Raw genomic sequence first — 23,530 nt, 5'->3', positions numbered from 1 at the left:
GAGTAAAAGCATATTCTAGCAGACTTTTTGCTTCCTCCGAGATAAATGCAATCACGGTCTTTGCTCGTAGAGATTACTTCTGCTTGACATCTTTGACAACCTATTGACAAATATTTCAAAAAATACATTATGATTATGAATATCCCAGCGGCAGGTTGAAATCCTTTTATAAATAATGATTTCAACACCAAGCTATCATAGGTGTTAAACCTTAGATGTTCGAGAGATTACTGTGATATAAGTACAATCTTATCTTTCGGGCCCTTTCAACAATTTATACGTGCAAGTTGCATGTGATCCATCAACATAATTAGGTCAAGAAATCATCCATTTCCATAAATTAATTTTAAAAAAGAGCTTAATCACACATGCAGGAAAACCTTTCCATCTCTCCCAACTCCAATATCTCTCGCTACAGACAACACCGATTAATCCAAGCCCTAACTCTCTCCGTCGCCTTCTCTACAACCTCATTCGAAAAATAAAAACACTCAGTGATATGAGGAACTTGCGATGAAAATCGATGATCTAGGGGCTTAATTTCAAGTATTAGAGAGGAAAAGGGAAGATTTGTGTGTTACCCGCTTTCAGACCCGTGCAATCGCCGTCCGTCGTCGCTCCAAATGACCTCCGCTTTCAGACCTGTGTAGCCGCCGTCCGTCGTCGCTCACCGTCGATCCAACTCCCTTCGCCGCCGTCGGTGATCCTCAACCAGAGACCTCTTCGCCGAAACCCTAATCTCTCCTGGACTCTTTGAGAATGTGAAACGGAAGAGAGACTGGAAGAGAGAGAGGGGCTGAGTTATATTTGGGGATGAAGGATAATTTAGGAATTTTTAATTTGTTGGGTAAATACAGTACAAAAAATGGGTGTATTATACATGTTGGGTTTAAAAATAAGTGAGATGAGATACAATGGGTCTATTGGTGTTTAGTAAAGTGGATGGGTTTTTAAATAATTGGGGGTAAAACTTTGGGTTAAAAGAGATTTTTCCCTTAAAGTAATTTTGGGATAAATACATTATATTGATTAAAAATTCTTGGTGTTTGTTAATTTTTTGGTATTGATTCTGTCATTAATTCATTGTTCTGTATATAGAGGGAGTTTTTGAAGAGGACCTAAGTAATCAGAACGATGGACGAATCATTGGCTGCTTCTAGATATTGGTGCCATATGTGCTCAAGAATTGTGGACCCAATAATGGAGGTTGAGATCAAATGCCCTCTCTGCAATGATGATTCATTGAGGAAATGAAAGCCCAAGAAAACCCAGCGCCTTCCTTTGCTAATAATCCCAATTCAGCATCTGATTCTGATCAGGACCTCTCCTTATGGGGCCCCATCCTACTCAGCATGCTCAACGATGTCCTCCGCCGTCGCCGGGGGTCTAAGATAAATGAAGGACAAGAGGAAGAATCAAACGCGACCTCTGAACAAGACAATGAGCTCGCGTCCCTCTAACGTCAATGCCAGCGAACTTCAGCCATCCTCGATGTCCTCACTGACATCCAACAAAGGTTGCATATCAGAGACCAAGAACAAGGAGAGAGGCAGGGAGAACATATGATCCTAATCAATCCCTTCAACCAAGCTGTGATCATCCAAGGGGGAGCCATTCATCCTACCAACATAAACCACAACATTGGAGCTTTGATAGGGGATTATTTCGTCGGTCCTGGCCTCGATCAGCTGCTACAACATTTGGCTGAGAACTATCCTAATAGGCAAGTGACTCCTCCGGCAAGTAAAGAGGCGGTTGAGGCGATGGCTAGAATCAAGATTGAGGAGAAAATTGGGCGTTGCTATGTTTGTTTGGAGGAGTTTGAGATTGGGGAGGAAGCTAGGGAGATGCCTTGCAAACATAAATTTCATGAGGGGTGTATATTGCCTTGGCTCGAGGCTCATAGTTCGTGCCCCGTCTGTAGGTTTAAGATGCCCGTTGAGGGGCCGAAGAATGAGTCCAATGGCGCTGGCAATGGTAGCACGGGTGCAAGTGAGGGTAATAGAGAAGAAGGTAATGGCAATGGTAATGCCATCGGGGGGAGGTCGTGGATGCCGGTCCCTTGGCCTTTTAGTGGATTGCTTTCGTTTTCGTCGTCTGGGTCTTCTCAAAATGGAGGGAATGGCAACGGGAATTCTTTGTCAGAAGATGGTCCCAATGAGCATTGAAGAAGTTTTTGTTCATTGATCATCTTGTTCTTTGTTGAGTTCAGTGGTATAATGCTGTACATAGTCTTCTGTTTCATGAATTGGAATTGTGGCTTAATAAAATTGAATACTGTGATCTTTTCATAAACATGCATATCTTTTATTGTTTAAAGTTGCACATTTGAGATAAAATAGTGTAGTCCTGTTTCTTCGTTGTTTTTGAGAACATTTTTCGGTCGGTTGATGTTTGACTGATTTCGTTGTTTCACAGGTGGACCTTTGTTCTTGTCACTGTATATTTTGGGGTGTGTCCTTCCTCATAACCAAATGTTGCAGAGTAAATATGTGTGCCTCTGTGTGTGTGCGCGCACATGGGTGCTTGATGTGCATGCTTGCACTTTGTGATGGTTGATATCTTCCATTATATTCATCTATTGTTTCAATTGGTTTTCAATATATCACCTGATATGAGCACGTCGTTTACATAATAAACCATATCTTTCTTATCAGTCCAAAATCTGCATGCTCGACCATCACCAATGTTCCATCTTACAAAACTAAAGAAAGCTTGATGGATGGAATGCAGGTCTTTGATGAATTTGGAAGCTTGAGGGGAAGGAGAGAGGGTAACAGGGTTAGCACCATTCTTGGAATAGAGGGAGAAGACCACCTTGCTTACTAGAGTCTCTCTGTCGAAGATTTTCCAGATCCATTTAGATAGGAGAGCAATGTTGAAGGATTCAAGGTGAATAACGCCCAATCCACCCTCCTTTTTCTGTCTGCAAACTGAACCCCATGAGACCAAATTCCTAACAGACGGAGATTGGTGACTGCCATTCCATAAGAAGTTTCTCCTTATCTTGTCTACTGCTTTGATGAGCCACCTTGGTAACTTGAAGAAAGAAGAGTAGTAAAGAGGAATGGTAGAAAGAACAGAGTTAAGGAGGGTCAATCTACCACCCAAAGATAGAGTTTTACTTTTCCAATGAGAAAGTTTTTTAGAGAAGGAATCTAGGAGAGGTTGCCAATCTCGCTTGGTGAGAGAACCAGACTTGAGAGGGAGACCTAAGTAGGAGAAGGGGAGGGACCCTAAAGAGCAGTTAAGAAGATTGGCAAGCTGGGAGCCCTTGAAAGGGATTCTGCCGAGGTAGAACAGATTGGATTTGACATGATTGATTCTGAGCCCAGAAACTTTAGCAAAGATAAGCAAGATGGTCTTTAAGGTGATCATATCCGAGGGAAGAGCTTTGGAGAAAATAATTGTGTCATCTGCAAATTGAAGAGATCTAATCTTATTCAGTTCTCCTCTAATATTAAGCTGAGAAAGATCACCTGCAGCGGTGTTGTTGAGAAGCATTCTGTTAAGCACATCCACAACCAAAAGAAAGAGCATTGGGGAGAGAGGATCTCCTTGTTTTAAGCCCCTATGACAAGTGAAGAAATTTGTGGGAGAACCATTGACAAGGACAGCCGATTTGGAGGAGGATAAGATATGTTTAATGATGAGGCACCATTTAGAACTGAACCCTCTGGCTTCTAGAAGGGATAAGAGGAAGTTCCAATTAACACAATCGAAGGCCTTAAAAAAATCAACTTTTATGGCACAAATTTCCTTTTTGCCTGAGGAGCAATGATTGATCATCTCGTGGGCTAAAAGAATGGAATCTAAACTGGATTTACCTTTTTGAAAGGCAGATTGAGAGCCATCCACGAGAAGGTGAAGGAAATTTCTTAATCTATTAGCCAAGATTTTTGAAAAGATTTTGCAAGTGCTGTTAATCAAGCTAATAGGTCTAAAATCCTCTGGAGAACAAGCCCCTTCTTTTTTGGGGATGAGACAAAGATAAGAATAATTGATGTTTTGTAGAGGCTGAGGATTAGTGAATAATTTTAGGTAGAAAGAAGTAAGATCTAGTTCAATCATGTTCCAGAATCTTTGAAAGAACAAGAGGGGAAGACCGTCTGGTCCTGGTGACTTTTCAGGATGAAGCTGGAAAACTGCTGTTTTGACTTCCTCTGGGGAGAGAGGGAGGTCAAGGGATGAAAGGTCAACTTTGCCGCCAGGATAGAGGGACTGCCAATCAATACAAAGATTTGAATCCTCCTGGCTATTGAACAGATTAGAGAAGTAATTAAAGAAAGACCTCTTCATGTCTAACTGTTTCCACTTTATCTCCTCAGAGTTAGCAAAGGATAAGAGCTGGTCTTTGAGATAGCATCTAGTATCTAATTCTGAGGGGGTTAAGCTCCTAGATTCCTCAAGGAGGTTGAGAGAATCCAACTGTGCCATAGCTGAAGAATAAACTTGATGAGAAGAGCCCAGGCAGAACCTCTTCCACCACTTGATTCTTCTTTTAATGAGCTTTAACTTAAGAAGGAAAGGAGGGGAGGAGGAGTTATGGTATCTGAAAGAGGACCAACTGAAGGTAATGAAATCTGAAAAGGAAGGGAGGGATAACCAGCATTTTTCAAATCTGAAAAGAGGAGTGGGTTTAGGTGAATTTGTATCAAGAATGATAGGACAATGATCAGAACAAGGGGCTGTGTAGGCATATTGAATGAGAAAGGGGAACTTGAGATCAAAATCAGAGGATATCAGGAACCTATCCAACCTAGCCATGACTGGATTGGATCTACAGTTTGACCAAGTAAACTTTCTACCGCTAAGAGGAATGTCAGAAAGGAGGAGGGAGTCGATGAGATTTCTGAAAACTGACATATCTTTAAGGGAACCCGATCTCCCACTTCTTTCGGAAGAATGAAAGGTCATGTTAAAATCCCCGAAGACTATCCACGGGAGAGAGAAAGAATTTCTGAGTCTCTGGAGTTCCCACCAGCAAACTTCCTTGTCGGAGGGATCACAAGGAGCATAAACTGTTGTAACTACAAAAGACCAGTTGGATGGCTTGTGAGTGAGAAAAGCTGTAACAGAGAAGATATCTGAAGAAGAGGATGAACATGAGAAGAGGTCCTCATTCCATCCCAAGAGGACACCACCCCTAGATTCTGAGGCCTCTAGAGAGATCCAAGAAGAAATAGAGCCCCCACCCAGAGATTTCAAAAGGTTAGGTCTAGAAGAGTTTAGCTTAGTTTCCTGCAGACCCACAATGTCCACCTTAGCCATCTTAATGCAATCCCTAACCAGACGACGCTTAGCAGGGTTATTAATACCTCTCACATTCCATGAACCAAAAATCATTGAATCCTGATAAAAAAAGGGGGGAGACAACTGGGGAAGAAAGGAGACACTAACTCTAGGAATTATTCCCTAGATGTTCCATAGAGAGAATGCCTTCTAGATCGGAAGGATCGATCGGTTCCTTTATACCACAATTGATGGAAATATCCCTCAGTTTATCTAAATTCAAAGCATTGACAGGTAAAGTAGAAGCAGAAGAAGAGGAGGAGGATCTGCTCTTGGAGATACCTGGGTGCTTACTGATTCTCTGAAGGGCTAAATGCCTCTTAAGGGGGAGAAGTGATAACGAGCTTTTGGAGGCTTTCTTCTGAGCATTCTTTGATCTGGCCTTGACTTTCCCAAAGCCTGGAGGCGGACCAGAAGAGGAAATGTTGTCCATAGAGTCTGATGAACTGATATCAAGCGACTTGTCTTGGTTTGGGGGGGCTGGAGCTGGGTCTTGCACACTTTCCTCTTCAGGAGAAAGAACCAATTGCAGCTTTTCCCAAGATGACTTTGCTATATGGAACTTGACACCTTTATAAGAAACTTCCATCAGATCTGAGATAACAGAATTCTTGGATAAAGAGGGATGAGCTTGAGGGAGGTCACAAGATTGCCTCATCGGCTTTTTGCCTTTGGGATCCTGATGAGGAGGAATGTTGCTCTGAACTGGCTGAACCACCTCATCATTACGAGGAGGGAGAGGCGGAGGAGGTGGCAGATCCTCTGAAGGTGAAGAAGAAGCCCCTTCTTTTCTGATGAAACTTTCATAAAACTCCCGGCATCTGGATTTGGAATATGGCAACACTTTACCAACTACTCTCAGCCGAACGCAGCCTTCCATGATATGGATATTATCAGGAGATTCATATCGGAACTTGACGACACGAGGGATCTCGGAGGCATCTCTTACATACAGCATGGCTTTACATTTCGAAGCTTCCTTTTTAAACATGATATCATCAGAAACGGTGATAACTTCGCCCACGTCTCCCAGTAACGACGAAATAAAGGCCGTATCCCAAAGATGGATTGGTAGGTCAAGAATTTCTACCCACACATAAACAAACTTGGGGAGAGCTTTGAGGCCAATGTTCTCAGACCAAGGCGAGAAGACACCACCAAAATTACCCATACTAAAGAAGGGTTTGGAACAGGCGTAATCCATTGTTTCCGCATCTGGAAACTGGATGAAAAAGGAAGATGGGGAAGCTCTCCTCACAGCCGTTTTCCACTCATCAACTTTTAGATGGAATTCAAGATTATCGATAAGTTCTGCATAAGTGGGATTCCCCACCTGGATCTGGAAGAAGGCGTAGAAGATAAAGTCGTCCATACTGGAAACCACTGATTCAGGAAGAGGAATATTGGGGATGAAGAGGGGGGGTGGGGAGGAGGGGGATCTGGATGATTTGGCCTTGAAGGTAGGGACGATGCTGTGGGGTAGGGGATGGCTACTATTAGGGCAGAAAAGGGATGTATGGCCTACCAGATGTGATTACCACCCATTTTCTTATTAGCTTATTTCCCCAAGCATTTTATCGTGCTTTTTCCCCTGACTGTGTCATCCGCTCTCAAGGCTTTATGCTCAATAACGAGTGGAAATGGCATGCTACCCTCAGGAGAGGCATCACGATAGAAGAAAGACATGGAACTTTTTATCTTCATTCTCTCTTGGATAACTTTTCTGTCTTTGATAGCCTGGCTCCTGATAGTTTGTGGTGGCCCCTACATTCTTCTGGGATATTCACTGTAAAATCTTTTTACACGGCTCTGACCTCTGGGGGTATCAAATCTGCTTTATACAACTTCATCTGGAAATCCCCCACCCCTCTTAAAACTAAGGTCTTCTTTTGGATTGCTAGTAAACAGAGGCTTAACACCAGGGCAAACTTGGTTTCAAAAGGATGGATTGGTGATCCCCGATGTCCTTTCTGTTCTTCTTGTCTGGAGGATATGGACCATCTCTTCATTAAATGCCCTTTTGCGTCATCAATTTGGGCTGCCCTGCTTCCTAGCAGTAACCCAGTCCCTCGGTTCCATCAGTTTGACGAGCTGATCCTCCTTAATGATTATCAAGGAATCTAAACTGATGTTAGGAAAGTGTGGAAAGTGCTTCTTCCTTGCTGCTACTGGTGGATATGGATCTGTCGTAATCAACTTGTTTTTAGGGATATTATGCCTAACCCTGATAAGACTGCAGCTAATATAGCAAGATATACCCTTCTTTGGACAGGTGCGGAGGAAGATCGGATGGCCAAAAGAATCCACAAAGCAGCCATCAAACTCAAGCTAGATGAAATTGCTAAAAAGAGAGGTGAAGATGATGTTGGAGACAACTTCCAGTAAGTGAAGGAAGTAGCTGGATTGATACCACCTCTGGATCTCAAGATCAATGTTGTTGTTAAGACTCTTATCTAAGTTTTTTTCTAGCCTCTGTTTTTTGATGTTCTGATAACTATGCTTTTGTCGGGTAGTTAGAATAGTTGGTTTTGATGTTCTGGTAAAACTCTGGTAGGCTTTCGGATGGTGAAGCCTATCTTTTGGTCTTTTGTTTTTTTTGGATGGGTATACTCTCGTATATCCACTGTTTTTTTTCCTTTTGTAAACTTTGTTCAGTGCTTTTATAATATATGAGCAGGGCTTAGCCCCTGTTTTTCAGCTCAAAAAAAAAAAAAATAAACCATATCTTTCAGCTTGGTTCTTTACTGTCCGCTTATGGCTACCACCAATATTTCAAGAAAATGGGTGGTTATATGATGAAGGGATCAAACTTAGATGCAAAGCGTGGTATAAATGTAGCAAACATCAGTGAGGAGTGAAAATGTTCATCGAACAATCAAAAACTCGATGTTTAATGAGGAACACAATGTTAAATGCGCTGTTGTATCAGTTTTATGTGTTCCAAATCATCATTGAAAATGTTCAACTTTTATTGTTAATATTTTGTCTTATATGGGTGGTAATCACATCATGGTGACCACAATCAAGTTTTCTTGATTTTTTTAGTTTGAACCAAACACTAGAAAATGAGAGAATCTATTCACACATCAATTGTTTACTTCTTTTTTCAAGTTGAACCAAACTAAGAAAAGTGGTGGAAAGTACTTCCAGCCCATATTTTTTGGCGAAACAAACACAAGAAACACTTTCATGGAAAATAAAGGAAACGAAAAAAATGAAGGAAAATCGTTTTTGGAAAACGAAGGAAACGAACCAAACATGCCCTTACTGAAAAGAACATCTTTAGTACTCTTAAATTTAGTTCCTAGCACCCTTTTTATGGGTTAAAAACTGGACTCACGTAGCAGTGTTAATTTTTATAAAATCCGTATTTAATTCGTGGCCGGTGAGATTTGAACCTGGGTTGCTCTGATACCATCTTAAATTTAGTTCCTCTAACCATTACACAAAAACTCCGGAGTTATGGTGAGGATCAAAGATTATAGTTTTATATTAATTCTAACCAGTACAACGCAATTCAAGTGTGAAATTATCATCCGAATACAGTTGTCGGTCTTGCAGCAACCTCAGCAGTCCCTCCGATAGAAAATCCATGTCCCATGCAAATATAGTCAAGTACGGTAGATTTGAGAACACAATAATCTCCTCTCCTCTACAAAATGACCACTCTTGCAAATTTGGCATCCAAAGAAGGCATACAAAATGACCACTCCCATTAAAAATAACATGGATATTACAACCCAAAATAGTCGGAAATTATCATCCTGATGCTGATGTCGCTCTTGCAGCAGCCTCAGCTGTCAAAAATCAAAACAGGAACCCAACAAATCTCATAAGTTGGTAAAAATAGAAGGTCCTTAGTTATGAAGAATGCATCACACATCCTACACGGATTCCCGCTGGAAGGTACAGCATCATTAAGCAATATTCAGAAAAAAAACTCTGAATTTGAGCAGTTACAGTCTTACAGACCAAGATAAGTGCACACAATAGCTACAGATCATGGGAAAACAAACTGGTGGTATACATGAACTATAACTAGAGAAAAGTTCAAACATACACGGATAAAATTGACACAACTTATGACCACCAATTCATCCAGCTCTTTTCATTTCAAAATGTTGCAACAAATATTACTGAAAAGTAAGAAAGCTAGATCTATCGTTTCTCATCTCTCATGCGAACAAAAATCTCATCTGGCAAACCTATATCCTACGTAGTAAAACCCAAAAAACTGTTAACAACTTCGAGAAGGTAACAGCTAATAACAACCATAAGTAGAGACCTATTTCTTCTTAAAATAATAGATAATTTGGACAAAAATGGTTTTATATCCTAATTTTGAAACTAATTTATTTTTATATAAAGGTCTATTTTGAAAATCAATTCTATACCCAAAATACCGATCCAAGTTTTATGACATAGCCCACTAAAAGTAGTGTATCTGCAAAGAAATCTGCTAGTTATGTAGCAGATATGCTACCATAAATCTATTTTAAATTGGGGATTGGGTATAAAAGCAGTTTCGGTAAGTAGATGGGTGTAAAGTAGATCAGTTTCAAACTCGGGGTTTGGAAAAATTCCTCGATAATATTACAAACAAATCTTTATTCAGAAATCTGGTCCTTCCTTTCAGAAATACCAATGCAAGTAATCAAAGTTCAGCTTCTCTGAAATCATTTTGACACAATGGTTTGTATGAAATAAAAAAATGATAATGCTAGTGATCAATCTGACACTAAAAATGTTAAAGCTAAAAGTTTAAATTCCAGGGAAGGAATGCAAGCAAAGGACAGAATTGCAGACCCAAACATATAAGTTTACGAGTGCTACATTCAACTCCAATTTCAAATAATCGAGGCTGGCGTACATTGCCATACAAACAGAAGTTTGAAGAGTAGGCATCGTGGCGCATTATCTATGATGTCAAAGCACAGATTCCCCTCATATACAATACACTGACATTAGAAAATAAAATTAGCCATTTGTCATGTATCATTTAACTATGATTGTAGATAAATCAATGCATATGGGATTGTCTGAACATCAACTTTTTCCATAATCAAGAGAATATAAGTTGACTATAAAATTTTCTTATTTTTCACAATTCTTAAAATATCATGTTTAACGACCAAAACCATTAATCAACATAATCCCCATTTACTGCTTCCAAATGCCTAGTCAAATATGATCGCAAATAAAGATGCTAATTCAGATATTCTCAGTAGTCAGTACTCTTTTTTTTTAATTTTCCTTTCATTAAAAGAAAATTGCATTACTCTTATCTTGCAACATCCAACTGTCCTTTGGTTCAGAATATCAATGGAAAAAGAATTTACCTATAAAACTAGGAGAAGAGTACAGCCAGAATTACGTTAAACGCAAGGACTTTTCTCAGAAGAAGAGCTTTTTTATTTTTTATGATAGCTTGCATTTTGAAACCACAATTTGAGAGTCAACATGTTGCTATCATAGGGAGGAGAGTGAAAATTTACTTTTAGGGTGTGTTTGGAAACTTGGATTTGGGCCTGGATTTAAAATCCAGGGTATTTCAAATCCAAATATCTAGTTTGGGTTCTGATTTGAACCTAGATTTTAAATCAATTGATTTAACAAATAGGAATTTGAAAGCCCAAAATCTCTGATTTCAAATTCCAACCCAACCTTTGTCATTTATCAAATCCCGACCCGATAACAAAGAGGATTTTTTGTAATAATAATTTTGTTTGATTGAATTGTTGCAGCTATTTAGCCCCAAAACCCTTTTCTTCTTCAACATCAGTGTAATATGTAAGTGCTTTTTTCAATCTTCTCAGCTTGTGATTATGGTAATATACTTTCAAAGTTACAACTGTGATTTTTTCATCTGATCTTTAATTTGTGATTATTTTCTTGTTGTAGATATTTAGTTTCACTTGGGTTACTTTGGTGATTTAATAGGGTATTAGTTAGAGATTGGTTGGTGGGACTTTTCACCTATCTATAATACTATAATTAAATGATAAATAGGGTATTAGTTAGAGATTGGTTGGTGGGACTTTTCACCTATCTATAATACTATAATTAAATGATAAAGGAAATATCACCTTTATGAAGAAGTATCTATAATTAAAAGTCAGTCTCAAATTTGAATGGAGAAGTATCATGTCGTTTTTTCTTTTTAAAAAAGATATATCATTCTCTCTTGCATCTTTATGAGGTATTACTTTTTTACAGGACACTTAGAAATGTAAGGAATTGTTCGGCATTAGAAATAGAAAATACACATTTTTTTAGTTTTCCCATATGATTCTATGATTCAAACAAGAAGCTGAAAAATTTGCATCCTGTTTGTATCCTTTTCAGCCAGAGTTCATATTCTTTGTCATCCAGTTTGGAAATCAATAATATATTAGTAGACAATGGCATCCAATGAAGAGTACATGTCCAGTTCGCCATCCATTGTGTCTCGTTTAAGTAGTACTCACAAACTAGTATAAATGTCCCCTCTGGTGTTTTACTATGGATTTATGTCTCTCTTTGTTCAATTTAAATTCAGAGACTTCAAGTTCAGACAGGGTTTAAACTTTTTTCATCTACATCACGTTTAAGGAGTCCTCGTGTTGCAACGGAGATAAACACTGCTCGGACAAATCTCTTTTGTCTCAGGACAATACAAAAGCTCATTTGTATGCTTTTGTCTCGGGACAATACTGGACAAACTACTAGTGAAAGCACTGAAGAGAACAGGCTAAGACTCTTAGCCTTACCTGCTACAATCCTAGATTAAGATACACTCTCAGCTATCCAAGGATCTGCAAACATAACTAGCTCAGAAACGACTATCGAAATCTCCACAATATATAACCTCGCTCAAAAGTTTGCAAAATCCGTAAGCTGTTATATCATCACTTAATTGCTCGTTGTGCCATTCTGCTTCCAATCTTCACAGGCCTGATGAAAGCTAAGGGAAGCCAAATACATGCATTTTTTCACCTTTTTCGTCTTCGTTATCTTTAAGCAGTTGGGGAAACTATATTGTGTGCTTTCTTGTTGATTTCTCTTGTAGACATCTGATTAATACTTACTCAACTCGAGTTCTAATTTTCTTTTGTAATGATCCTGCTGTGACACCCTGATACCTGATCTAGAGCTGCACTGTGTAGGCATCGAAAATTGCCTATAGGTCTCCACAAACAGCTCAGTGTTAAAGAACGACGATGAACGTCACTATCCGGTTCACAGAAGTCGATTGACGTTGGCAAATGCTTGAAGTGAATCAACGAACTACGTGAAGCGTCGGAGTTTCAAAATAACGAGCGTAACATGCCAAAAAAGTTTGCGAGTTTCGTGTTTAATGTGTTTATTAGTGCTGATTTTATTCTCTTTATTCTTAAGGAGTAGTTTCTAGTTTTCAGGTCGGACTACTTTTCTTCATCTCAATGTTATTCTTCACAATTTTTTTAACCGAATAGTTCTAATTTTTTGATGATTTCTTATGAATGCATTAGGGTTTGGTGATTTTGATGGATTCTTAGCTAATTCAAGTAAGGAGTGCTTGTCTCATCTCAAAGGTACAAAATTTTCATTTTATTGAGAATTCTGTTCTTTTTATTTAGTGTATACTTGATTATGATGCATTTCTAATATGTATCTTTCATTAGGTTGATCCTAAGGCATTCAATTTTGTAAGTCCTATATTGTGTGTAACCAAAGCTGCAAACATTTCCAAATAGGTGGAAAATGTTGAACCTACTCAATCCCCTTACCGTCCATTCCAATTTCTAGGAATAAAACAGTCACATGTTACCTCTACTATCACAATGATGGTTTTATATTTTAGGTGGCTTTATCTTTTACCACTTGAAACTGGAATAAACATGCAAGATGTAAACGTGTTAAGGACTTGGATATATATATATATGTGTGATCCATAGCTACACAAATGCTGATCCAAAACATTAATCCATTAAATAATTACAAATGCTGATCTGTAGATACTTTTCGCCGTGACTCTGATCAAGTTGGGCTTTCCTCGAAGCTAATTGCCAAAAGCTCGCTACAAGTAACGAGTGACAGCATGCTGAGGAATAGCAAATTGGAATTTCAGCCCATATGAGAGATTTTCTTTTCTTTTTCTTATTTTCTTCCTCAAAAAGTTTGATATTACATTATTTGAGTATTCTATTATAAGTATTATTTTCAGACCTAGCAGATGTTATCAATAGAAAACATAAACCATAGGGAGATATATATGAGACCTGTAATTCTGTGAACAAATCTTATGAAGAGTATCACAGAAAATAATGTGTGACGGTATATTTCATTTTATATTTTACAGGGTAATTTGGTATCTCAACCCTTAAGTAAAGCAATACTGGTGATCATGACCCTTGTAGCTGTTGTTATCTTCACTAGACCTAAGTGATAGCCTAAGTCTGAAAATTAACGATATCTTTTCTACAGTTATAATGAGCTTGGAGTATAAATTAAGTCACATTGCAACAAAATAATCACTTTGCATATAGAATGCTTTACCCCTTTGGTACTGTGGCATATTACAAGCTCAAGCCGAAAAAAGAAGAAAAAGCAGGCTTTACCTTCAAATGAAGTCAGGATGGACCTCCTCTCGCTCAAAAGTTTGCAAAATCCGTAAGCTGTTATATCATCACTTAATTGCTCGTTGTGCCATTCTGCTTCCAATCTTCACAGGCCTGATGAAAGCTAAGGGAAGCCAAATACATGCATTTTTTCACCTTTTTCGTCTTCGTTATCTTTAAGCAGTTGGGGAAACTATATTGTGTGCTTTCTTGTTGATTTCTCTTGTAGACATCTGATTAATACTTACTCAACTCGAGTTCTAATTTTCTTTTGTAATGATCCTGCTGTGACACCCTGATACCTGATCTAGAGCTGCACTGTGTAGGCATCGAAAATTGCCTATAGGTCTCCACAAACAGCTCAGTGTTAAAGAACGACGATGAACGTCACTATCCGGTTCACAGAAGTCGATTGACGTTGGCAAATGCTTGAAGTGAATCAACGAACTACGTGAAGCGTCGGAGTTTCAAAATAACGAGGATACGAATTGATCGAGAGCCCCGCGTCGCCTACAAAAGGTGCCACGCCCCTCGTGTCCCAGTTGATTCCACAGATGATCTAATCATTGGAGCTTATTAACGGAGTGTCTCGGCCCAGTTTGAGACACCCTAGGGTGTCCGCACAAGTTGGAGACACCCCAGGGTGTCCGCACAAGTTGGAGACACCCAAAGGTGTCTCAGAACTTGTGAAGCTGTTTTGACCATGATCCCGTTAGAATATGAAGAAACTCAAAACAGGAAAGTTGTAGATATTTTTGTCAGCTTTCCTATCCATCTGGAATCATGTCATTTGGAGGTCATATGAGGAAGTTATGACGAAAATAGCGCCGAGACACCCAAAGGTATCTCGGAACTTGTGAAGCTGTTTTGACCATGATCCCGTTAGAATCTGAAGAAACTTAAAACATGAAAGTTGTAGCTCTCTTTGTCATATTTCCAATACATCTTGAATCATTCAAATCCGAGTTCGGATGAAAGAATTAGAACCAAAATACTGAAGAGGGTACAAACTATCTCGGATTTTGGGAGACACCCTAGGGTGTCTCGGATTTTGGGAGACACCCTAGGGTGTCTCGGATTTTGAGAGACACCCTAGGGTGTCTCCAATGCGGATTTTAGCCCTTTAGGTGGTTTTAACCGCTCCGCAACCCCTCAAGCCTATAAATACAAGCCCCAGGCCCTCATTTTTTCAGATCTGGAATTTTGGAGAATTGGCGAAGCCCTGCCGGAGTAAAGAGTGATCGAGCACTTCAACGCAAGAGAGTTTCTTCGTCAGATCTACATCACCCGCATCCGATCCTTAGTCTTATCCCGTTGTGGTAATTCTAAGAAGAGCAATTATCTCGCTTTTATCGAGATAGGCGCTTCAAGTTTCTAGATCTCCTCGCGGATCGACGAAGCTCTGGACCAGATCTGATTGCCAGGTAGTCCACGGATATCGACATCCCCGTCACAGGCTAAAAACCCACGCAAGCAAGAGACGATGAACGGATCTTGTGTTTATTTTCAAGAAAGTTGTAATCTTTTTATTCTTTGTTGTTTGAATTCATTTGTAACATTTAAAGTTTAATGAAATCAATGATGAAGGCAACTTTCGACGAAAACTAACTGGCGACCACAGTGGGAGCCAACGGCCTCGTTGCCGAGGCCGTCGTGACGCAACCGGCCTTCAAGATCCGGGTGAACGAAGAGATCGAATACGAGTTCGATCAACAGAAGTTTGAAGAGTACCTCTCTTCCTTCTCCTCCAGATCTGCCTCTCCAAACAGGCGCAGGAAGATTTCCTCTTCCAAGAGCGCTCGCGGGCCCTCAGGATCGGAGATCCAAGATCCCCTCACCGCTATTGCACCTACTCCCCGCGACGCTCCTATGGCGTCTAACGTGGTCGAAGCTGCAGATCCAGATCTCCCTTCAGCCGCAAAATCAACCGCTGAAGGTGTTCGAACCTTGTCGAAGAGGGCACGCCAAAGACGGCGTCAACGCCTTGCGCGACAGTTTGCTAAGGCCGCAGAATCGATGGACGGGATCCGTTACAATGAGGATCTAAAGTCCAGACAGCGCCAGGTGCAACAACGGCGAACAACTAACTCCTTCTCTAAAGCGGAGACAAATGAATGGGTCCGCGTCAAGAGGACTCGCTCCACTCTCGAAGAGCGAATCAAGAAACACCGCGCGTTGCTTGCGCATGCCCGAGTCCTTCTGCAGAAAGCGGAAGAGATGCAGAAAGAAGAGACGGTCAAGAAACCATCAAAACACAAGCGGGTGTGGGTGCCAAAGGCGAAGCCGGCGCCTAAGAAAAAAGTGGACGGAAGTATCGTCCAACCTTCTTCAAATCCAGATCCCGTTTCCCCTGCTCCCGCACCTCCGACGGAGCCAGGTAAGAACATGGATTCTTCAAGATCCAGGGTTCCTTTGAGAGGTCGCCTCGGCCCTTTACCAGAAGATCGAGGCAAGGCACCTGTCAAGGAGCGATTGGGACCGTTGAAAGGTCCCCAAACAACAAACCATAATGGGGGTCGGGCTAATCCCCCTAAGAAAGATAACAAAGGGAAAGCCCCTGTTACCGACCGCATTGGATTGCGGGTCGAAGTTCAAGAGCCCGTTAAGTTTTCACGCTCGCAAAAGCGTAGACTTGAACGAGCGACTTTTGAAAACGCTAATAAAGCGTCATATCCCCAGAGGGAAACACATTCGTCTGATGATGATGGTGTTATACCTGGGAAGTCATGCCAATACTCTATGGGTTGCTCCAGTTATCAAACTGATGAGTTGTACTATAGAGCTGGGGGTGCGGGTAAGTCTCGAAAGAGAGATGCTCGAGACACGGAATCTCACTGTCCGTGTGCCAATATAATCAAGGCGGTACTGTCAGAATACTGCTATACTAAAGCCCTAAGGAGAGTTTCGGTGTTCGAGAGAATTTCCACCAGAACGTCCGAGACCAAGCCAAGGCGTTTCCGTAGGAAGAAGCCTGTCCGTCAAGAGGACGAATTCCTAGAAGTGTCTGCTAATATCAAATCGACACGATGCTTTAGCCCAGATCAGTTTGCCGAAATATCCCAGCGTATGACTCGATTGCGATCAGGAACCAATAGGCGAAGGAATTACCAAAGGATGCAAAAGGGACTTCCTTTGGAAGAAGAAGTGTCAGATGATGGTTCGGATTCCTGCTCGGCTATAGCGTCCGACGGCACGGCATCTAGTGCGGGACAGCCCTATGAGTCGCTTATGATTAGTGTCGAACAAGTAACCAAGATGCTTGAAGATGCCTTAACTAAGCAGAAGGAAGCTTTCAAGTTCGAGATGGAGATGGCCATGCAGCAGATGAGGGAGATGCATGACCAGCAAATCGCGGCACTGACAACTCACCAAGGAGAACCCAGTCATCGCAATAATCCGAATTAAGAGGAGAATGAACGGGAAGAGGATAATGTCAACATAACTATCCCTCCTGTCAACAACAATAACGGAGGCGGTCCCTCGGATGATAATGCAAAGGAGGGCCACGTTACCTCTCCCCAAAACCACTCGAAGGCAGATACGAGTGAAGACAAGAAAATGAAGGACTTGGAGAGCAAAATCAACGCGTTGATGAATGCTCAAGAAGTGAAGAGGTCCGGCATACCATGTCCATACCCAAGGGAGTGGGAATCAATTCCATATCCGGCAAAGTTCAATTTAATCAACTTTACGCCGTTTGATGGAAAGGGTTCCCCTACCCAACACTTAATATATTTTAAGTCTCACTTAGGAATAATCTCCGGGAATGAACCCTTAATGGTACGGTCATTCGTTGGCACTCTTCGCGGAGCCGCCTTCGATTGGTATCGTCGCCTCAAGACGGGGAGTATCAGCAGTTGGGACGACATGGAGGATATGTTTCTAACGAACTTCTTCGACGACGACACCGAGATCTCATTCGGCATTCTATTTGATGAGAAGCAGAAGAATGGTGAGACAGTCGAAAACTTCGTGAAGAGATTCCGAAATAAAGCAATGAATTGCAGGGATCCGGTCAGCGAAGATTTCATCCTCGAGACCTGTCATAAAATCTTTCATTGAACATCCTGGAAGCCATAGGAATGGCACCGCCAAAGACCTGGAAGGACTTGAAGGTGCGAGGAGAACGAGCCGAACGATTCCTCAAAAGGAAGAAGGCGGAAAGAGGGCAAATAGCTAATAATGCTCCGCAACCAAACTTCGCCCCTAAGGGAAGAGGAAAAGCACAAATGATCCAAAATACTGCGCATTTCACAGAGCAGTGCACCATCCTACCAAGGCGTGCTATGCCCTTAAAGATAAGATCCAAGCTCTGATCGACGTCGGGGTCATTACTATGAAGCAACCTAAGGAGAAGAAGGTGGGTGCAAATGCGGTATCGATTAGTTTCGGTTCTGTTCCCTTGAACTGGTTCCAGCATGAGCCGGTAATAAATGCAGCAGTGAGGACCGTGAACGATGATCCTCACAAACAGCGCCAGAAAGGACTTGTACCGCACACAGCCCCGAATGGTGAAATTCTTTGGGTTCATCCAGATTTGATTGGAGATGAACAATGGTCTGGAGCCTCTTCCAAGAAAAGGTCAAAAGGAAAAGGTAAATCTTGTTATGGAGCTTTTGCTATTCCAGGAGAAGACGACGAGAAAATTCTAGCCTTCCCGCTTTCTGAAGATGAACAGGAGACCTTTGTAACCCGGAGCGGGAATGAATATCACTATAAATATCCGGATGCTTCTGAGCAATTGGCTAAGCAGGGGGCAACCAAAACCATTCCCTCCAAGACGTTAGCAGAGCTGGGGATTGTCGCAACTCCCCCAACACCTGTAGCCGCGGAGAAAGTCCAGCAAAAGGAGAAGGGGAAGGAGCCTCTACGCCAAGAAGCCCAAAACCCGAGGCAGTCTCGATTCAATCATCCGATTGGAAGAGACAAACCGGGAAGTGCAAGCTCTCCGCCTCATTTTGACATCATGGCGCAGTTAGCTAATATACCAGCTAGGATAACCCTATACGAATTATTGCGTCTTTCAAAGGACACAAGGAAAGCATTGCAGGAAGCCTTGAGCGACTCTGAAGCTTTCTTGACTCGAATCAAGCCATCGTCTGAAGAACCGGAGCCGTCAGTACAACATTGTAATCTCGCGGCGCACCGTTTTCCTTGCATCTCTTTCACCAAAGAAGACATGCAGACGAAAAATTCCAAGCATCATCGGCCTCTGTATTTCACCGGCCACATTGGTTCCAGCGTTGTCAACCGGATCCAAGTCGATCCGGGTTTCGCTGTGAGTATCATGCCATTCCGATTGATGCATAATCTCGGAATACCGGCAAGTAAACTAGCGTCCACGGGCACTACGATCTACGGATTCAACACCAGTGGGTCCAGACCCTTAGGAAAGATTCGGATAAAGTGTCAGATCGGAGATTTAAAGTCGGAAGTCACTTGTTACGTGATTGACGCGGAAACATCCTATAATTTACTGTTGGGTCAACCTTGGATCCACGGCAATCTTATAGTCCCGTCAACTCTTCATCAATGCCTCAAATATGTGGACACAAATAATGAAGTCAAGACGGTGGTCGCGGATAAGCAACCGTTTAAGGGATTGGAGAACTATTTCACCGATTCCCTTCTATACGGTGCTGAGTCCGATACTGAATCATCAGCCCAAGGAACGGACAGCGGAGATGTTTGATTACGATGGTGGTTTTGTACTTAATGACATTGTACCCATTGTAATTAATCTTGACGATGATGAATCATCGGAAAGTAGTTGTAATTGGCAACTTGCCGAAGAACTATCAATAAACGATGATTTAGAGTACTCTATGTGTCTGGATAATATTACTAAAGAATTGTATGATAACCCTGAATTGTATATGCCACTTCAATCATTTTGCATGACGAACAAGCAGGTACAAGATCCATGCGGAACGACGCTTGTCATCCCCGCAGGGACAGGGTGTGGAAAGGAAGTCGTCTACGATAAAGGAAGAGAAGAGGAAGACAATGATGATAAACCTGCTCCTCACCTGTTTAGGTATGACGCAAAAGCGCGCGATCTAATGGAAAAGTATGGATATGACTTCACACTCGGAGAGGGTCTTTGCTTCGGTCGAGGTCCGCGAGTTCCACCTCGAATGGCCTATGTACCCAAGGGAAAACCCGATGATTATTATCGCCATAAAAGAGGACTAGGTTATATCTCCTCATCCGACGACGACAAATGAGCACAAGGCCTATTTATAGGCACTCAGAACTGTGCCCGCGCACAGTTCTGAGCCTAGCCACCCATGGGTGGCTCGGCCTTGGCCGAGCCACCTCAGGGTGGCTCGGCTTGGGCCGAGCCACCCTGGGGTGGTTCGGTTTCGGCCGAGTCCCCGGGTGTTTGTCCGTTTCGTCCTTTGTTTCCGGTTCTGGTTCTCTTGTGTGGTTGATTGACTTGGCAACGACTCTTTGACTTGATTCCAGATTTGGCAGTGAGTCGGGTTCCTGATATGGCAGTAAACCAACTTCTGAATTTGAGTCCGGAATTGATGTTGATTTGATCGTGATTCATCCGAGTTCGCTCTTGTTTAGATGACTCGGTGATTCACCTAAACATTGGTTTGATTCCGCGTGCGAGTGGATGCATTCCAATGCTTGGGTGCGATTTGTCGCCTCGTTAACCTGCTCCGTTGCGTATAGCTTGGCTTCAGCGTTGGCGAGCTAACGGTCTTGTTTGGATACGTCGCCCGGTGGTCCGTTTGTTAAATCGGCGTCGAGCTGTGCTAAGGGACCTATAGGCAATTTTATACGCCTACAGATACCCCCTCCAAAGTATTTCAGTCTCATTCTTTTATAGAAGAGTCTGGAATACTTTGGATGTGATTGTCCCAACCTTCAGTCGGTGTAACGGGACTCTGGAATGACTTCTGTTCTGGATTCCTTCAATTCCTTCAGGCTATTCAGTGCTTTGTAGAATGCCTGTAGGGGTTCCGGTGCTGCATTTATTGTCTGACCGTTGTTGGAATTTGAACTTGAAGTCGATTCTTGATTTCTTGACTTTTTGGCTCGAGTTTGCTGCTTCAACACAGAACTTATCATCGATTGACTGCGTTGAATCTTCATCTATAACGCGTTGTCTGGCGTTTGAGCTTCATTGCGACGCGTTGTCCGGCGTCCAGGCTTCATTATGATGCACTGTTCGGCATTTGACACAGTTTATACTCGTACGTCTGCTGGAGTACACACGGTTTAAGCTCTTAAGGAATTGGAGCATGGATCTTATCCCAAGGTCGTTGGATGCTCGAGTCACGAGACCAACTCATAAAGTTGATGCGTCAATGACTCGCATATTTATAGGATTTTTGGCAAATCCTCAGCCATCAACGGGTTTGATGCGCCTTTACCGACTACCGTTTGAGTCGGGCTAGCATGCGGATTGTTTTAAGTCCGTTCCGCATGTGACGTTATGCTAAAAGAGTTAACTCTTTTAGTGCTACGATATTGAATACGTAGACTTCGTCTTTCTCCTGTGAAAAGACTAAACAGCAACGTGTATCAGACGTTGACTTAGGATTTTTGGCAAATCCTCAGCCCTCAACGGATTTGTCATGCTTTTACCGATTACCGTTTGAATCGGGCTTACATGCGGATTGTCTTAAGTCCGTTCCGCATGTGACGTTGTGCTAAAGGAATGAACTCCCTTAGACTTGATGCTACGACTTCGAATACGTAGACTTCGTCTTTCTCACGGGAATAGACTACCCGGCGACGCGTGTTAGGCGCTGACTTTAGGATTTTTGGCTAACCCCAAGCCTTTAACGGATTTGATTAACCTTTACCGACTACCGTTTGAGTCGGGCTAGCATGCGAATTGTCTAAATCCGTTCCGCATGTAACGTTGTGCTTAGAGACTGAATCCTCTAAGACTTGTTGCTATGACTTTGAATACATAGACTTCGCCGTTGTCATGGGAATAGGCTACCCAGCAACGTGTATTAAACGTTGACTTATCCCTCCTTAGGCTTCGGGATAAAATACCCCAGAATCGAACTCTGGTGTCTTTTTCTACGGGGAAAGACTAAACCGGCGACGCGTGTTAGGCGTCGGCATATCCTTTCTTAGGATTCAGGATGAAATTCCCCATGCGTGTAAGGCATGGATTTTGGTGTTATTAATAACAACCTGTCACAATGTTGAATATGTGAACGGGTGTTCTTTTTAAACGGTTAAGAACTGACCGGCAGCGCGTGTCAGGCGCAGACTTATCCTTGCTTAGGTTTCAGGATAGAATACCCCAGAATCGAACTCTGGTGTCTTTTTGTGCAGAAAAAAGACTAAACCGGCAGCGCGTGTTAGGCGCAGACTTATCCCTGCTTAGGATTCGGGATAAACTTCCTAGGATGAATCCTGAATTCTTCGAAAAGGATTGGTATGGGGAAGGAAGAATTTTATATTCTATTCCCCGAACAAAGAAGGAAAGGAGACTCGAGGTGGGATCTCCACCCCCAGAATCCGGAAAGGTGAAACTAAGAGTGGGATCTCCACTCCGAGAATCAAAAAGATTCGGATAACCCTAACTGTCGGAAGGTTTGATTATCGAACTAAAGATGAATTTCTCGTTTATCGAGAATGAATCGTGGTTTTGGTCCTAACTGTAGGAAGGTTTGACCAAGTGGGAGGTTTGAGGTGACCCTAACTGTAGGAAGGTTTGATCACTCGATTTGAAAGTGGACCTCTCGTTCATTGGAGGAATCGAGAGGGGTTTTTGGTTTTGGTCCTAACTGTAGAAAGGTTTGACCGAATGGAAGGTTTAAGACGATCCTAACTGTAGGAAGGTTTGATCGCTTGATTTGTGGACCTCTCGTTCATTGGGAGAATCGAGAGGGGATTTTGACTGTGGTCCTAACTGTAAGAAGGTTTGACCAATCAGGAACTTTACGTCCAGACTCTAACAGAGAGAGTGTTGAGTGCACAGACACAGTGAGAACTTGAATGGGAGTCCTTATTCATTACATTGCTGTGGTTTTGGGAACTTCCCGTTACATAAATCGTCCACCCCCAGTTTCCTCTGCGGAACTGGTTCGGACATTATTATCAGTTAACTAACCGGGTTATCCTTAAGAATATTAGCTTAATATTCTCCAGGAACTTCCCGTCAAAAGTGGGGAAACAGTTTAGACTCATATACCTATTGGAGTATTAAGAAGCAGTTTATACTCGTATACTTTTCGGAGTGTTGAGAAACAGTTTATACTCGTATACTCTTTGGAGTGTCAGGAAGCAGTTTATACTCTTATACCGGTCGGAGTTTTGCCGTTTTTATTTGGCTTACCTTAGCGTTATAACGCCGGCTTCGACCAAGGTCTGAATGCTATTCCTGAGAGCAAAGCAATCCTTGGTGGGATGAACAACCCTTCTGTGGTATGCACAGTACTTTGGGTCCGTAGTGTTATCAGCTTCCTCCTGATTCGTGATAGGTGGTAGCTTGATCTTGTTGCCTTCGAGGAGCGATTCGAAGATGGTTGGAACGTCTTCGTCCTTGAAGGAATACTCTCTCTGGAGTCTCGGACCCGAAGTCTTCTGCTGCCTTCGGGATTGCTGTTGTGACGCTTGATTAGCACCACCAGCAGCTGCAGGTGCTTTGCCCTTACCACGGGAAGCGAAGTTTGAGTCCA

At 42.1% G+C, this 23,530-nt stretch overlaps 1 protein-coding gene and 1 long non-coding RNA gene across 3 annotated transcripts; both read left to right on the top strand.

The window, feature by feature from the left end:
- Positions 1,107 to 2,245, top strand: LOC109838186 (E3 ubiquitin-protein ligase RING1-like). The gene is given in 3 exon segments (XM_020406648.1): positions 1,107 to 1,234; positions 1,237 to 1,364; positions 1,464 to 2,245. Coding segments are annotated over 3 exon segments (933 nt in total). The 5' UTR covers positions 1,107 to 1,134; the 3' UTR covers positions 2,169 to 2,245.
- Positions 11,023 to 13,821, top strand: LOC109839735. 2 transcript variants are annotated; one of them, XR_002246726.1, is made up of 3 exons: positions 11,023 to 11,082; positions 12,783 to 12,845; positions 13,613 to 13,821. It is a non-coding gene; the product is annotated as an uncharacterized LOC109839735 (long non-coding RNA). The 2 variants fall into 2 exon arrangements; XR_002246725.1 differs by lacking the exon at positions 11,023 to 11,082 and adding an exon at positions 12,628 to 12,689.

This window comes from Asparagus officinalis, chromosome 4 (assembly GCF_001876935.1).
Source record: "Asparagus officinalis chromosome 4, Aspof.V1, whole genome shotgun sequence".
Taxonomy (NCBI): Eukaryota; Viridiplantae; Streptophyta; class Magnoliopsida; order Asparagales; family Asparagaceae; genus Asparagus; species Asparagus officinalis.
This window is presented reverse-complemented; position numbering and strand designations above follow the sequence as displayed.